We start from the raw sequence: 16,546 nt of genomic DNA on the forward strand, positions 1-16,546 counted from the left end.
AGTTACAGGACAAGACCCCACACGCTTACTGGGGTCCCCCGTGCTGAACTATTGATGGAGAGGTCTCAAGACCAAGCTCTCTCTTGTCCATCCTGACTTGAACGATCATGTTGAATACAAACGTCAAAGTCAGCAGTGGTATCATGATCACGCTGCTGCGTCACGCGACATTTCTGTTAACAATCTTGTGTATGTACTAAATTATGGTCAAGGTCCTAAGTGGATCGCCGGTCCTGTTACAGCCAAGGAGGCTAACGGAGTGTTTATCGTCAAGCTCAAGAATGGACAGACATGCAGGAAACATGTTGATCAGTTAAAGCTGCGGCACATGGATGAACCGGAACAGTCTGAGGAAGACACAATCAGTGACCAGCCAACCTACCCTCAGTCATCAGAGGACTCCGCTGTCATCAGTGAATCTGGACTTTCAATCCCTGACATGGTCATTGCCACTCCCATCAGATCGGCTACCCAGCCCCCAGTCATAACAGACTCAGAACGCTCGCCCAAGGCTGGAATTGAACTGAGACGATCAACATGGAAGCGGAAAGCCCCAGACCGTCTCAATTTGTAAAAAGACTGTTACTAATATCTTAGAGGGATATTATCATGTATGTATGCTTGGGGTTACTAGCCACCAGATGACGCCACTGTCGGAGATCATTGGGCTGTATGCACATGTGTGTGGCCCAGGTATAAAAGGCAAGCCATCATGTAATGTAATCACTTTGGGCCCTAATACAGCAGAGCCAGGTTTGTACCTGTGTTAGTTTACAGTATTCAGTCTATTGGGGTATTACATACATAACACTTTGCTTCACCCTGTGCTTGCCCATTCACTTGACTATTTATTTGTCACTAAATTCCTCTATCTGTATTATTTAATTCAAGTGTATTGTGAAGGATGGTTCTCTGGCGATTGTTCCTCTGCAGCTGTGTACTGAATGTCACTGTATCCTCCTTGATCTGTGAAAACAGCAGATGGGACATTATGAGTGCACAAGCATGCTTATCCATTTAGGTATTGTATTGTCATTACATGAGCCATTAAGAACTGCGCAGTGTGTCTGGATATGTTGTTGTAACATACGGTGCAAATCATTGAATATACACACCAATTGGTCTGCACAACCGTCCAAATTCCTCAGGCCTACGAAAATGTCCCTTCCGCTAAATTACACAATTCCTACTTCACGTTCAGTTAAAGTTTTCACCTGGGAGAGTCCACCATTTGTTCCATTCCTTAGCTTCATAATATTGGTGAATTAAGCTGTTAAACCTAATAAGTGAAGGTTGAGACAGGTGATTAAGCCTGTGGAAATTCCTTTCTATTATACATTCTCTTTGCGATTTAGGCGTGTAGTGTAACTTGCTCGCTATTTTACATAGGATATACGGCACAAATACAGGCCATTCAGCCCAACCAGTCCATTTTCACTTGTACTACTTTGTTACTTCTTTCTCAACATTTCTTTGTGTGAGTACTGAATTACTTTGTATACACCTATAACAAATACTTAAGTTCATATCCATATCTGCTCTGTGCTGCTACTTCACAATAATATTCTTGCCTTACCTTGGTACAGTTATCCAAATAGAAGGATATGCTGATAGGGTTAGATGAAGAAGGGTGGGAGCAGGCTCATGTGGTACACAAACGCCAGCATAGAGCAGTTGGGCCGAAATGCCTATTTCTGTGCTGTAGACTCTTTGTAATTCTATGAATCTTCTTCCAGATCTCCTGCCTGGTTGTCACAGTCACAGTAGTCAACCTCTGGATCGAATGCTGCTTGCCTCCAGCGCACGCTTGTGATTCACCCGCCAGACCAAAAAATATTCTCACATTTCTCTATGATGCAGTCTACAAGGACCTCTTCAGGCCAGTTCAGTGAAGCGGATTCTACGACAGCGTCACTAAGCTACTTCCCCGGAATGCTGTGCACTCCACAGCTGCAGTGACAAACTTCTCATCAGTTAATCAGGCTAAGTAGCTCATTAGCTGCCTGAACAGTGCTTAATGATTGTTATAGTTGTTTCGTGATTGGCAGATTTTTTACTGCATCTTAATTCCGGCAACATCGGGACTGAGACCGTGACGATTTTTGGATTTTTACGGATTTCGGACAAGAAAATCAAGAGCGTACATACGTTACCGAGACAGACAAAGTAACAATGGTGGCATGGGACAGGTCGGGTCGGGTCGGGCCAGGTCGAAGATCATTCAGCAAGGCTCAGACCAATCGCCGCCATTTAAAACATAGTGGCGAAGCTGATAACTAGTCCGGCCCATCAGTTTTTGGACGATAATTCCACATTTTATTTTACTGATTATCAAATGGAATTTTCTCAAAATGTCCGGTTTTCAGACAATTCCGACTTTTGGACAGCCAGATTTGAGATCTTGTCTCAATAACAAGATCATGTTGCATGAATTTGACTACCATTTTGATTGTGCACCATTAAAATCTATGGATAGAAAGCATTTAACCTCTTTTACAAGCCAGAGCACAATATGACCCTCATCCCTAAATCTGTATGTGAATATTTCCAGGGGTTATATGAAACAGAACATTGACGTTACATGCTTATCCTTTTTTACAGAAGCCTACAATAGCCCATCATTGATGCAAGATGCTCACACTTATTTATTGGCCTTTGTCAAAACTGTAGAAAAATACCAAGAGTGAGAGAGCAATGGAGGGAGTGAAGAGACAGAGGGAAAAGAGAGAAAGCTATCTCAAAAAAACAGCAGATAAAGATTTCATGCTGCCACCATTGTGTTCAAACAGTAGCCATCTCAGTGATAGCTTTCAATATTAGTTTTCCCAGTTGATTGATTTTATGCACTTATTTAGTTCAAGCATGTGAGTGGCTAATAGCTGCTGCCAAACATGTCTTAATACTGCCTGGTTGTAATGAGATATTGATGCATTGAGACTCTTGTGAAATTATTTGAATGGGAGGCTGATTATATTGTGGATACTCTGTTGGTTAAGGTTTCTTGCACAAAAATTTTTGAAAATGGAAAACGCAAACATTGAAAACTATCACTGAGATGGCTGCTGTTTGTACAAGGCAGCAGTTATTAGCTCCTCACATGCTTGAACTAAATACGTGCATAAAATCAACTCAATAGGGAAAAGGAATCTTCATAATAAACCAAAGACAACGTAACAGAAGCAATGACTTACAATTCTCTCGATCACATTGAAGCACAGAACAATATTGGAGTTGGATACGCGGGAAGTGACCCTTTGCTGTACAAAAGTCCTGTTGTCTGTAAGCTGTACTAATACAGTGGAATGCCTTCCCTTCAGCTTCAGAATGTTTCAAATAGCAGCAAATAAGGAACATACGCACATATGAAAAGAAAGGCAAGACAAAACGATCAGGCACATCAATGCTCACAACTATCCATTAGATGGTGTAACACACCTTCCCAAACTGCTATAATGCTAACTTCAAAGGGAAGGCAAAGAACGGAGATAATCAAGCCCGTGGCAAAGTTCAGAAACAACATGTACTTTGCAAAATTGAAGAGAACTCCCAATAACTGTACTTCAACAATACACCCTGCACACGAACAGACAAGTTAACTGTATAGCTTTCAAGAGGGAGGTTACCGTTTGCACCCGGTGGCTGCAGGTTGTCCCCGGTCAGCTCGCACCATCCGACTGGGAAGATGTCTCGAGAATCGTAGCGACACCAATAATCAAAGGCCCCTTTCCATCCGTCGAAGGTTACCAGAATTTCGTTTCCTCTAACCTGCCCAATGGTAGCTGGACAAATGAAATGGGGATTTTTTTTGTCCACTGCCTCCAGCTTCATTCCAGCTTTGAAGTGGTTCTGAGGAGGAGTCAGGGGTTCCTATATAGGTGAAAAGTGCAAAGTTACCTGGCTGATATTTTAAAAACAAAAAATTGGGGGTTAATTTTCTTTTCCTCACACTGATGGATGTCAGTACTGGGGAGTGGAACATTTCTACCAATTGAGTGCCAGCTCAAGTAGAGCACAGCCAATTGCACAACAAAGTGCCCTTTACACCAACAATATGGTTTCACCCCAACCACAGGAAAGCGCAACCCGACTGCACCTGTGCAAATGTTTCTACTTCCCACAACGACCATTCTTCTGACTAAGAATCTACACCTGAAACGTTAATCTGTTAAAACCTCCTCCTAATTCAGGATCATCCTGGAGAGCAAAGGCAACTCCTGGCTTCTGTTCTCCGTTACCAACCATCTCGTCAAATTCCTCTCCCATGCCCCATCCACTCATCTCCATCAACCTGTGCGAGGAGCTCAAGGTCTTCTTTTCACTAAAAATGAGACCATCCGTTCAGCTAACTCTAATGCTATCCCCCTTCCCCATGCCTATTCAGCCAAACCCTCCACCCTAGCTCTCTCCTGCCCCACCCCTGATCTCACAACTGTTACTAGTTTCTCTCCGATGTCCCTGCATGCCCTCTTCCTCATCTTATCCAAGAGACCCACCACCTGCTCCCATGTCCCCATTCCTACTAAACTGCTGACCACCAACTTCCTTTCCTGGCCCCATGCCAACTGATAGTATCAAGGGTTCCCTCTCCTCAAGTATCATTCCCCTCCCTTTCAAATCTGCCGGCATCACCTTCCTCTTCAAAAATAACTCCGTCCTTGGAAATTAGCGTCTCATCTCCAATCTGCCTTTCCTCTCCAAAGTCCTTGAATGTGTTGTCGCCTCCCAAATTCGTGCTCATTTTACCTGAAACTCCATGTTTAAATCGCTCCAATCAAGTTTTTTCCCCTGCCAGAGTAGTAAAACAGCCCTAATCAAAAGGCACAAATGACATCCTCTGTGACTGTGACTGTGGTGCATTTTCTTTCCTCGTCTTCTTCGACATCTCTGCAGCTTTTGACATGGTTGACTAATGTTTCCTGTAAGCTGCATGGCTGTGCAGTGCTCTGGAGCTTCGGCGCAGCTGGAACACCGGATTTTAAATGGGAAAAATACTTGCACAGTATTTTGAATGGGTCGCGCAGCCCCTTAAAGAGGCCACGCACCCAAAAATAAATTAAGGGGCCCGTTTCAGTCGACCATGCCATCCTCCTCCAATGCCTCTCCTCTGTTGTCCAGCTCAGTTGGTTTGCTCTCGCTTGGTTCCATTCTTAACTATCCAATCGTAACCAGAGCTTCTCTTCCCCTTGAAAACATCATCCAAAGAGAGGAGGTCAACTTCCACAGGTATGCTGACAACACACAGCTCTACCTCTCCACCACCTCTTTCAACACCTCCACTGCCCACCATGTCTGTGCTGTCAGACCACTCGTCCAACATCCAAGTCTTGAATGGGCCACAAGTTCCTCCAGTTAAACATTGGGAAGACCAAAGCCATTGTCTTTGGCCCCTGCCAGAAACTCAGTACCCTTGCCACCAATTCCATCTCCTTCCCAGCCACGGTTCCAGGTTCAACCAGGGTGTTCGCTAACCCGAGTTGACCTTCCAACCCAGATTCTTTTTATCTCAAAAACCGGCAACCACCACTTCCGCGACATTGCCCACAGCCATCCCTGCCACAGATCATTGGCTGCTAAAACTCTCATCCACGCTCCACACTCCATTATTCCAATGCCCTCATCCTCCACCATCGATAGATTTCAGCTCATCTAAAACTCTGCTATCCATGTCTTATCCTGCACAAAGTCCCATGCACCAATGAGCCCTGTCCTAGCTGACCATCACAGGCTCCCGCTTCTCCAACACCTCCAATTTAAAATTCCCATCCTTGTGTTTAAATCCCTTCATGGCCTTGTCCCTCCCTATCTATAACTTCCTTCAGCCCTATAATCTCACTTCCCATTCCTTTGACTCGGGCATTCCTCCCTCCCTTCGACCCACCAATGGCGACGGTCTTCCCAATGTTTACCTGGAGGAAATTGTGGCCCATTCAAGACTTGGATGTTGGATGAGTAGTCTAACAGCACAGACGTAGTGGGCAGTGGATGTGGAAGTCTCTCACTAAACGCCTCCGCCTCACCTCCTTCAAGACTCTTCTTAAAACCCACCACCTTGACCAAGCTTTTGGTCATTCCTCCTGGTATCTCCTTCTCTGGCCCAGCAACCATTTTTTCCCGGTTACACCTCCCAGAAGTGCTTGGGGACGTGTTTCTACATTAAAGGCACTATATAAATGCATGTTATTGTTGTTAATCTGTCTTTTCCCTTTACAGATGCTTGATGGAATGGATGTGTATTTCTGCATTTTCTGTTTTTATCTCAGATTCCCAGCATCCACAACTTTCTTTCCTATTTCGAACTGGGTTAAGATTGGTAAAGTATTTTCACATGGGCCTTCCATCCAGCAGAGAGAGGAGACTTTCATACCACCATGCTGAGCTAGACTCAAAATGAGATGCCAGAGATAAACGACAATGCATGACCTCATGGCCCACTTAAACCAGCAAGCAGCACATTTTAAAGAGAGCATGTGAACAAGTTGTAATCAACAACAACTTGTATTTATATAGCACCTTTAACATAGTGAAACATCCCAAGGCGCTTCACAGGAGTATTATGAGATTTTTTTAAAATTGACACCGAGCTACATAAGGAGAAATTAGTGTTGGTGACCAAAAGCTTGGTCAAAGAGGTACGTTTTAAGGACCGTCTTGAAGGAGGAAAAAGAAGTAGAGAGGCAGAGAGGTTTAGGCAGCCGGGTTTTGGATCACCTCTAGTTTACATAGGGTAGAATGTGGGAGGCCAGCTAGGAGTTGGTTGGAATAGTCAAGTCAAGAGGGAACAAAGGCATGGATGAGGGCTTCAGCAGCAGATGAGCTGAGGCAGGGGCAGAGATGGGCAATGTTACAGAGGTGGAAATAGGCAGTCTTAGTTATACTCCAATCAATACAATACAACAGCAGCGAGGAGCCTGCAGAAGCAATTTTAGTCAATGTTTCTGAAAGGTGCAACTTATAAAAGGAAAGTGTTAAATAATTCACAAACAAATTATTTTCTTGCTGCTGGTTCTTTAGACAAGGAGACTGGATTCTACACCCATTCGTTGCTGATTTCTCAGCAGACTAGAGTGGAGAATTGCTCGTAGACTCATCTCTCCATGTCGCCACCTTGCTGCATTCTCCCCAATTTCTCCTCTTTGGGGGCAAAAATACGAAGGCAGAATATTATCTGAATGACGGCAGATTAGGAAAAGGGGAGGTGCAAAGAGACCTGCGTGTCATGGGACATCAGTCATTAAAAGTTGGCATGCAGGTACAGCAGGCGGTGAAGAAGGCAAATGGCATGTTGGCCTTCATAGCTAGGGGATTTGAGTATAGGAGCAGGGAGGTCTTACTGCACAGTTGTTCAGGGCCTTGGTGAAGCCTTACCTTGAGTATTGTGTTCAGTTTTGGTCTGCTAGTCTGAGGAAGGACGTTCTTGCTTTGAGGGAGTGCAGCGAAGATTCACCAGACTGATTCCCGGGATGGCTGGACTGACATATGAGGAGAGACTGGATCGACTGGGCCTTTATTCACTGGAGTTTGGAAGGATGAGAGGGGATCTCATAGAAACATATAAAATTCTGATGGGACTGGACAGGTTAGATACAGGAAGAATGTTCCCGATGTTGGGGAAGTCCAGAACCAGGGGACACAGTCTAAGGATAAGGGGTAAGCCATTTAGGACTGAGATGAGGAGAAACTTCTTCACTCAGAGAGTTGTTAACCTGTGGAATTCCCTATCGCAGAGAGTTGTTGATGCCAGTTCGTTAGATATATTCAAGAGGGAGTTAGATGTGGCCCTTATGGCTAAAGGGATCAAGGGGTATGGAGAGAAAGCTGGAAAGTGGTACTGAGGTGAATGATCAGCCATGATCTGATTGAATGGTGGTGCAGGCTCGAAGGGCTGAATGGCCTACTCCTGCATCTATTTTCTATGTTTCTATGTTTCTATTCCCAGAGTCAGGTACAGGCAGTACACCCACCCATGGATATATTTCCCTCCATTTGTGTCGCTACTACACTGGACACTAGAGGATTCAGGCTTCCAGCGCAACAAAGGCAGAGGAGGGAGGCTTGTGAATTTTGTTATGGCTACAGAGCCTGTGAGTACAAAATGTGTTCCACTTTATGGGGAGCACAGAGGCTGCCTGCACACCAGAGCTGTGCCAAACCTCGGCGAATACTGAAATAGAAGCTTTTTCCAGTTTACTATTAAAGCACAGTTTAATTGCTAGCCTGTTAAAATGATAAATTACGAGATCCCCCTCTCTCCCCTGCCCCAGCCTGCTTAAATATGTTTTCTGTTAATGTCAGCTTAGTGCGGTCTGTTTAGCTGTCCACAGGCTGACTCATTTCACTCTCTGCGCTGATCAGTACAACATGAATCTAAAGATCGCAGGACGGGGCGGGAGAGTATAGCAGATTATTCTAAAGATAAAGTGACTAAAAAACTAAAACAACACTACTGAAGAAGTTAGTAGTGAATTCACTGTGCAGGTCCCCTACCTTGTCCAGCGTGATCAGGTACGGATTATAATGCTGGCACTTAAAGCTTCTTTTAAAACTGTATTGCTGTGTAACCAGCTGTTAGGAGTTTCAAGAGAATAATCTGAGGTCAGCGCCCTCTGAATTTCTCTCATCCCCGCTTGGGAGAATGAACCTTCACTCTGCATCTATCCCACCCAGTGACCTAGCCAAGACTTCTATATGGTGAATCCCAAGCATGAGCCCACTCAATGCCATAGCTGTTTAGAAAGAACTAACTTGAATTTATACCACGCCTTTCACGACCTCATGATGTTCCAAAGTGCTTTACAACCACTGAAGCATAGTCACTGTTGTAATGTAAGAAACGCAGCAGCCAATTTGTGCACAGCAAGGTCCCATAAACAGCAATGGGATGGTGACCCAGTGCACTGTAACATACTGTCACTGGACCACTTAAATGACATGGCTTACAGCTGAATAATATCTGCTTGGTGAAAATGTATAAAGCAATACCTTGAGAAAAGTTCTTGCTGGTGCCATCTCTGCTCCACTCAATGTTTTCAGAAGAAACATCGGCCAACAGGAAACATTCAGTCGAAACCCTTGAATACACAGAAATATTAATAGGCATTCGGTCTATAAAGCAAGGATCAAAATATGAAGGAAAATGAATAAGGACTGAATCATTGTGGCATTATTTCAGTACAGATCTGTTCAGGAATTGGGTCCCCTGCACTTTCACACTACATGAAATAAGTTTGCAGTTTGTCATTCATCTTTTTAAAAGTGAAACAGAAGGAATTGTCACTAAATTTGTAACATACTGTTCGTTTAAAAAAAAAAATGACAGGCATATGGAATTAAAGAAATATTTTTTTAACGAGGAATAATGCCTCAACCCTTCCCACAATATGATAATTATTTATCTCAGCTTTGAGGAAATGTTTCCTCTGCCCTGGAGCAGTTACAGTCTATCGACAGATGAGAGACCACAGATGTAGAGAGTGGTTTAGTCAATGGGTGCTTCGGTTTCCAAAAGCACATGGTGGCATTGTTTCCCTGAACAGCAATCTTCAGCTCCAAAAACCATTTCAAGTGTTAATACTCTCCCAGTTAGGGCTCACTCTAGCTTTTTAATCATGCCTTTTGTTGACATTGGTAGGAGATATTGAGCCCAGTAGTACAGGTAAGCTGAATAAATATCAGATGAGGTACGGCCATTAATCTTCAGTTTCACGTGCAGAGCTAACCACACTGGATAAAATCTGTGAGGCTATGACTCACGGAAACAATATAAACATAGTTAAAAATGGCAAGTTGTGTTCATCATCTGAGTGAAGTAACATTAAATTATTCGTCTCACCCTCTATCTCTACTGTGTCCTTCTCTTCATTTTCTCTTTTTCTGTCATTCTTATTCTTGCTTTGCAACTGGCCTGGCTATGGAACTTGTGTCAGCAGGCAAGAGACAGCTATTGAAGTGGATCTTTCCAATTCATCTCTTGTGGTAGTGAAAGATCTCTATTAGAACTATAAAGCCTGTAATTTTTATAGGGAACTTTCATTACCATTCTGGGATAACCCACGCTCCATGGTGTTCTCTTACCCTCCCACAAGCTAAAAACAAGGGTCATGTCGGGATTTGTCAGCACAGTCCAAAAGCCTGAGAGATTGTGATCGTTAAGCAGTAGAATGAGAGATAATGATTTCACAAGCAGGCCTCCTACCCGGTTGCATAGAATTACAAAATGAAAACAGATCCAAGCAGTCAGAGTTGGTATTTATGCTCCACACGCACAAGGGCGACTGGACTGATGGCACTGGAGTCCAGGCAGCCCACTGGAGCGGCGTCCGAGCCTAGCCTAGTCTGGGATCTGGGCCCAGCAGGAGAGGAGGTCAAGCCCAAATGGGGGCTGAGAGCCGGGCCCAGCGGGGGGCTGAAGGCCTGGCGCAGAGTGGGGCTGAGGGCCGAGCACAGTTTGGGGCTGAGGACCGGACCCAGCGGAGGACTGAAGGCCGGGCCCAGCAGGGGGGCGATGTTAGATGGCCAGCGAGGGAGGCCCAGCGAGGGGCGGCATTAAAGCCCAGCGAGGGGGCAGAGGTAGATCCAAGTGCAGCATATAACGGAGAGATCGTGGCCCAGGAGCGGCGCAGCATTTAACAGCAGCGGGATCATGGCCCAGGGGAGGCGCAACAGAGCTTGGTCTCCAGTCGTCTTGGTCAATCCTCACCACTGGACCAAGACCTCGCTCTGTCAAGCCCCTGTGGTGGCTGGTATGCAACGGTCACCACACGTTAAAAAACTCCATGGACAGGCATCTTCTACCCTTTAAGATGAAACTCATCGTAACACCTGTGAGCCCATCTTTTTCTAGTGTGAAGAGCGTCATAGAAACATAGAAAATAGCTGCAGGAGTAGGCCATTCGGCCCTTCGAACCTGCAGCACCATTCAATATGATCATGGCTGATCATGCAACTTCAGTACACCATTCCTGCTTTCTCTCCATCCTCCTTGATCTCTTTAGCTGTAAGAGGCACATCTAACTCCCTTTTGAATATAACTAACGAACTGGCCTCAACAACTTTCTGTGGTAGAGAATTGCACAGGTTCACATTTCTCTGAGTGAAGAAGTTTTTCCTCATCTCAGTCCTAAATGGCTTACCCCTTATCCTTAGACTGTAACCCCTAGTTCTGGACTTCCCCAACATCGGGAACATTCTTTCTGCATCTACCTGTCCAATCCCGTCAGAATTTTATATGTTTCTATGAGATCCCCTCTCATTCTTCTAAATTCCAGTGAATATAAGCATAATCGACCCAGTCTTTCTTCATATGTCAGTCCAGCCATCCCGGGAATCAGTCTGGTGAACCTTCGCTGCACTACCTCAATAGCAAAAATGTCCTTACTCAGATTAGGGAACCAAAACTGTAAACATTATTCAAGGTGTGGCCTCACTAAGGCCCTGTACAACTGCAGTAAGACCTCCCTGCTCCTATACTCAAATATCCTCGCTATGAAGGCCAACATGCCATTTGCCTTCTTCACAACCTGCTGTATCTGCATGCCAATTTTCAATGACTGAGGTACCATGACAGCCAGGTCTCATTGCACCTCCCCTTTTCCTAATCTGTCACCATTCAGATAATATTCTACCTTCCTGTTTTTGCTACCAAAGTGGATAACCTCACATTTATCGACATTATACTGCATCTGCCATGCATTTGACCATTCACCTAACCTGTCCAAGTCACCCTGCAGCCTCTTAGCATCCTCCTCACAGCTCACACTGCTACCCAGCTTAGTGTCATCTGCAAACTTGGAAATATTATTCTCAATTCCTCAGTCCCAGCACTGAACCTTGCGGTACCCCACTAGTCACTGCCTGCCATTCTGAAAAGGACCGGTTTATTCCTATTCTTTGCTTCCTGTCTGTCAACCAGTTTTCTATCCACGTCAATACATTACCCCCAATACCATGTGCTTTAATTTTGCACACTAATATCTTGTGTGGGACCTTGTCAAAAGCCTTTTGAAAGTCCAAATACACCACATCCACTGGTTCTCCCTTGTCCACTCTACTAGTCACATCCTCAAAAAATTCTAGGAGATTTGTCAAGCATGAGTTCCCTTTCATAAATCCATGCTGACTTGGACCGATCCTGTCACTGTTTTCCAAATTCTCTACTATTCCATCTTTAATAATTGATTCCAACATTTTCCCCACTACCGATGTCAGGTTAATCGGACTATAATTCCCTGTTTTCTCTCCCTCTTTTTTTTTTTTAAAAAGTGGGATTACATTAGCTACCCTCCAATCCATAAGAACTGATCAAGAGTCTATAAAATGTTGGAAAATGACCACCAATACATCCACTATTTCTCGGGCCACTTCCTTCAGTACTCTGCGATGCAGACTATCAGGCCCTGGAGATTTATCGGCCTTCAATCCCATCAATTTCCCTAACACAATTTCCTGCCTAAGAAGAATTTCATTCAGTTCCTCCTTCTCGCTAGACCCTTGGTCCCCTATTATTTTCGGGAGATTATTTCTGTCTTCCTTAGTGAAGACAGAACCAAAGTATTTGTTCAATTGGTCTGCCATTTCCTTGTTCCCCATTATGATTCTGACTGCAAGGGACCTACATTAGCCTTCACTAATCTTTTTCTCTTCACATATCTATAGAAGCTTTTGCAGTCAGTTTTTATGTTCCCTGCAAGCTTCTTCTCGTACGCTATTTTCCCCCTCCTAATTAAACCCTTAGTCCTCCTCTGCTGGATTCTGGATTATAACCTGGTATATTTAGTTCCTAGTCCTGACCGTCTTGCAGCCATGTTTCAGCTACCACGTCATACGCTCCAAGTTGAGTTTGCGCCTGCAGTTCATTGAATTTACTCCTTATACTCTGTGTATTTGTATAAAGAACGCTTATTTGAGCTACACACACTAGCCTGTCCTTCAGCTCTAATGTTTCACTCATGTTTTTTATTTCTCTCTCCTGGTTTAATTACTTTGTCTTAGTTTAGTTTTCGCTTTACCCGTAGTGCCTAAAGCACTATTTCTGACTGTTACTCTACTCTCTTCTCTTTCATTTGTTTTTGAACTATTATTTATACTACATTTTCCACATGAGCCCTCCCTGCCATTTCCTAGTTTAAAGTCCTTGTGCCCACTCTATTTATCCTTTCCGCTCGGACCCTGGTCCCAGACCAGTTCAAGAGGAGCCCGTCCCAACAGTACTGTTCCTTCCTGTCGCAATAATGGTACCCCACTTTCCCATACCACTCCTTCAGCTACATGTTCACCTCCCTAATCTGCTTATCCCTACGCCAATTTGCACATGGCTCAGGTAATAATCCAGAGATTATAACCCTTGAGGTCCTGCTCTTTAATTTAGCTCCTAGATCCTGGTACTCCCCAAACAGGATCTCTTTCCTACTCTTCCCCATGTTGTTGGTCCCAACATGGATCACAATGACTGCCTCCTCCTCCTCCCTCTCCAACATCCTTTCAAGCCGGTTCGAGATGTCACCCTAACACCAGGTAGGCAACATACCATGTGGGACTTTTGATCTCGCTTTCAAAAGATGCAATCTGTCCCCCTAATTATAGAATCTCCTACAACTTTCACATTACGCTTCCCATCCTCCTTTCTTTGGTCAGTGTCCTGCTCCAAGGTGCCATGGTCCGCAGTCTGGCTGTCCTTCCAACAGTCTTTATCCTTTTTTTAATCCTCACACACAGCAAGTACATTGTACTTGTTGAATAGGATAAGGTTCTGTGGATCCTCATTCTCTATCTCACCTGGATTCCCCTTACTCTGCATATTTTGGTCACACCAACCCCGTTCTGAACCTGCACCTTTCTACGAGGTGTGACCGAAGTCTGGAGCAAAATGTTCCGATACTGCTCCCCCTCCATAATGTATCACGCTGCAGCTCAATGACTCTGAGCTGGAGAGATTCGAGACACAGACATCTACTGCAGATGTGTTCACTCAGGACAGTGTCTCTGTCCACAAACTCTCCCATATACAGTTCAGACACGCAACCTACACTGCCATATCTGAGCATAGATTATTTATGATATTTATATCTACTGAAGTTTTTTTCTTTTTTTACGCACTAACTTGCACTAAGCACTAAAACACTGGCGTTTCTTTTAAATGCTTTTATTTATTAGACTACTAATTAGGATTACATTGGATGCATAGGATATATAGGATATATGACACTGAAACAGGCCATTTGGCCCAACCATTCCAAGTTGGCATTTATGCTCCACTCGAGCCTCCTCCCATCTTTCCTCATCTAAATCTATCAGATTAACCCTCTATTCCCTTCTCCCTCATATGCTTGTCTAGCCTCCCCTTAAATGCATCTATACTGTTTGGCTCAACCACTCCCTGTGGTAGCAAGTTCCACATTCTCACCACTTTTTGGGTAAAGAATTTTCTTCTGAATTCCCTATTGAATTTCTTGGTGACTATCTTATATTGATGGCCCCTAGTTATGCTCTTCCCCACAACATTCTCTCTGTATCCACTCCATTTTCTCTATATCTACTTTCTAAACTTACCAGAAATCAACTTAAGACTTGTTCCTGATCTGATCTGGAAAAGAAAACACTCACCAATCAGCTCCTTCCGTTGTACTGACGTCACTTTAGGTGCTTTTACCTCTCTCCCAGATGCTCGCGCTCCCTCACCTCCGGGCTCTCTGATTCTTCAACTTAAAACTCTCAGATTCTGCTGCTTCTCCCTTAGAGTGCTCAGGTTCTATGGCTCCACGCCTCCTTTTGAGTTGGATGTGAGAAACTGCCTTCCTCCTTTCTACCAAATTTCTACAATCATCATCATCATAGGCAGTCCCTCGGAATCGAGGAGGACTTGCTTCCACTCCCAAAGTGAGTTCTTTGATGGCTGAACAGTCCAATACGAAAGCCACAGTCCCTGTTACAGGTGGGACAGACATTCATCGAGGGAAGGGGTCGATGGGGCTGGTTTGCCGCGTGCTCCTTCTGCTGCCTGTGCTTGGCTTCTTCATGCTCTTTGCGTTGAGACTCGAAGAGCTCAACGCCCTCCCGGATGTACTTTCTCCACCTCGGGCGGTCTGCGGCCAGGGTCGCCCAGATGTCAGTGGCGATGTCGCACTTTACCAGGGAGGCTTTGAGGTGTCCTTATAACGTTTCCGCAGTCCTCCTTTGGCTCGTTTACCATGAAGGAGCTCCCCATAAAACATTTGCTTAGGGAGTCTCGTATCTGGCATGCATGCTATGTGGCCTGCCCAGCGAAGCTGATCACTTGTGACCCACTCGGCTCGGTCTCCAAGCTCTGTGCTCGAGCTCTCAGTTCCTTTCTCCCTCAGGTATTTATCTAGTTGCCCTTTAAACATTTGTAATTCCATACACAAGCAATGAAGCTTATTCAATGTTTATTTTAAGGCTGTTATTGCATTCAGACAGTTCAAGGCAACTCAATAACAAATGCAACTGAAGTTTAATTTGAAAATGCGTCTGCCACCAGTTTAAAGGACTTGCATAGAAATCTACACCGGTACAGATCTACAATTTGTAACCAAGACCTTGACAACGCTAACTTGGAGACACATAAATCCATTACTCTCTTCCGCCTCTGAAACCCTCATCCATGCATTTGTTACCTCTAGCTCTCCTGGCCAGCCTCCCATCTTTCACCCTCCATAAACTTGAGCTCATCCAAAACTCTGCTGCCCATGTCTCAACTCGCACCAAATCCCATTCACCCATCACCCCTGTGCTCACTGACCTAAATTGGCTCCCGGTTAAGCAACACCTCGATTTTAAAATTCCCATCCTTGTTTACCTCCATGGCCTCGTCCCTCCCTATCTCTGTAATTTCCTCCAGCCCCACAAACCGCTCCCCCCTGCCCCCACCGCCCCACCTCCCAGACTGCCAGCCTGAACATTTTGAGCTTCTTTTTCTACCATATTGTAGGCTCTTTCTGCCGACAAACTTTTGGATGCATACGCGACAGGTTGAAGTTTCCCCAACTCATTGGCTTTTTGTAACATGCAACCAATTCCATATAACAATGCGTCACAGGCCAAAACTAAATGTTTACATGGGTCATAATGTACCAGCAGCTTGTTAGAGAAAAGCAGATTGGTGGCTTTCCCCCAAAGCTCTGTCTTGCAATGCGCCCCACACCCAGTTGTTGCCTTTTCTCAACAGCATGTGCAGTGGTTCAAGTAAGGTGCTCAATTTAGGTAGAAAGTTACCAAAGTAGTTGCGTAGACCTAGGAACGAACGCAGCTCCATCATGTTCTGCGGCTTGAGTGCATTCTTGATGGCTTTGGGTTTCACGTCAGTAGGTCTGATGCCATCAGCAGCGATTTTCCTCCCGAGGAATTCGACCTCCGATGACATGAAGACGCACTTCGAGCCTTTAAGTCCGAGTCCCACTCTGTCCAAACGCAGTTGAATCTCTTCTAGGTTATTCAGATGTTCCTTGGAGTCATGATCGGTAATCAGGATGTCATCTTGGAACACGACAGTTCTGGGAACGGACTCCAGTAGACTTTCCATACTCCTCTGGAATAT

The 16,546-nt window shown here is 44.7% G+C and overlaps 1 protein-coding gene across 1 annotated transcript in view; it reads right to left on the reverse strand.

The window, feature by feature from the left end:
* Nucleotides 1-16,546, reverse strand: part of scml4 (Scm polycomb group protein like 4) — a 218,495-nt gene that overhangs the window by 179,527 nt on the left and 22,422 nt on the right. The window contains exons 3-4 of the mRNA XM_070884244.1: nt 8,980-9,068; nt 3,624-3,867 (exon numbers count right to left, since the gene is read on the reverse strand). Of these exons, the coding sequence (XP_070740345.1) occupies nt 3,624-3,867; nt 8,980-9,068 (333 nt within the window). The remainder of the gene's footprint in view (nt 1-3,623; nt 3,868-8,979; nt 9,069-16,546) is intronic.

This window comes from Pristiophorus japonicus, chromosome 7 (genome assembly GCF_044704955.1).
Source record: "Pristiophorus japonicus isolate sPriJap1 chromosome 7, sPriJap1.hap1, whole genome shotgun sequence".
In the NCBI taxonomy this organism is placed as follows: Eukaryota; Metazoa; Chordata; class Chondrichthyes; family Pristiophoridae; genus Pristiophorus; species Pristiophorus japonicus.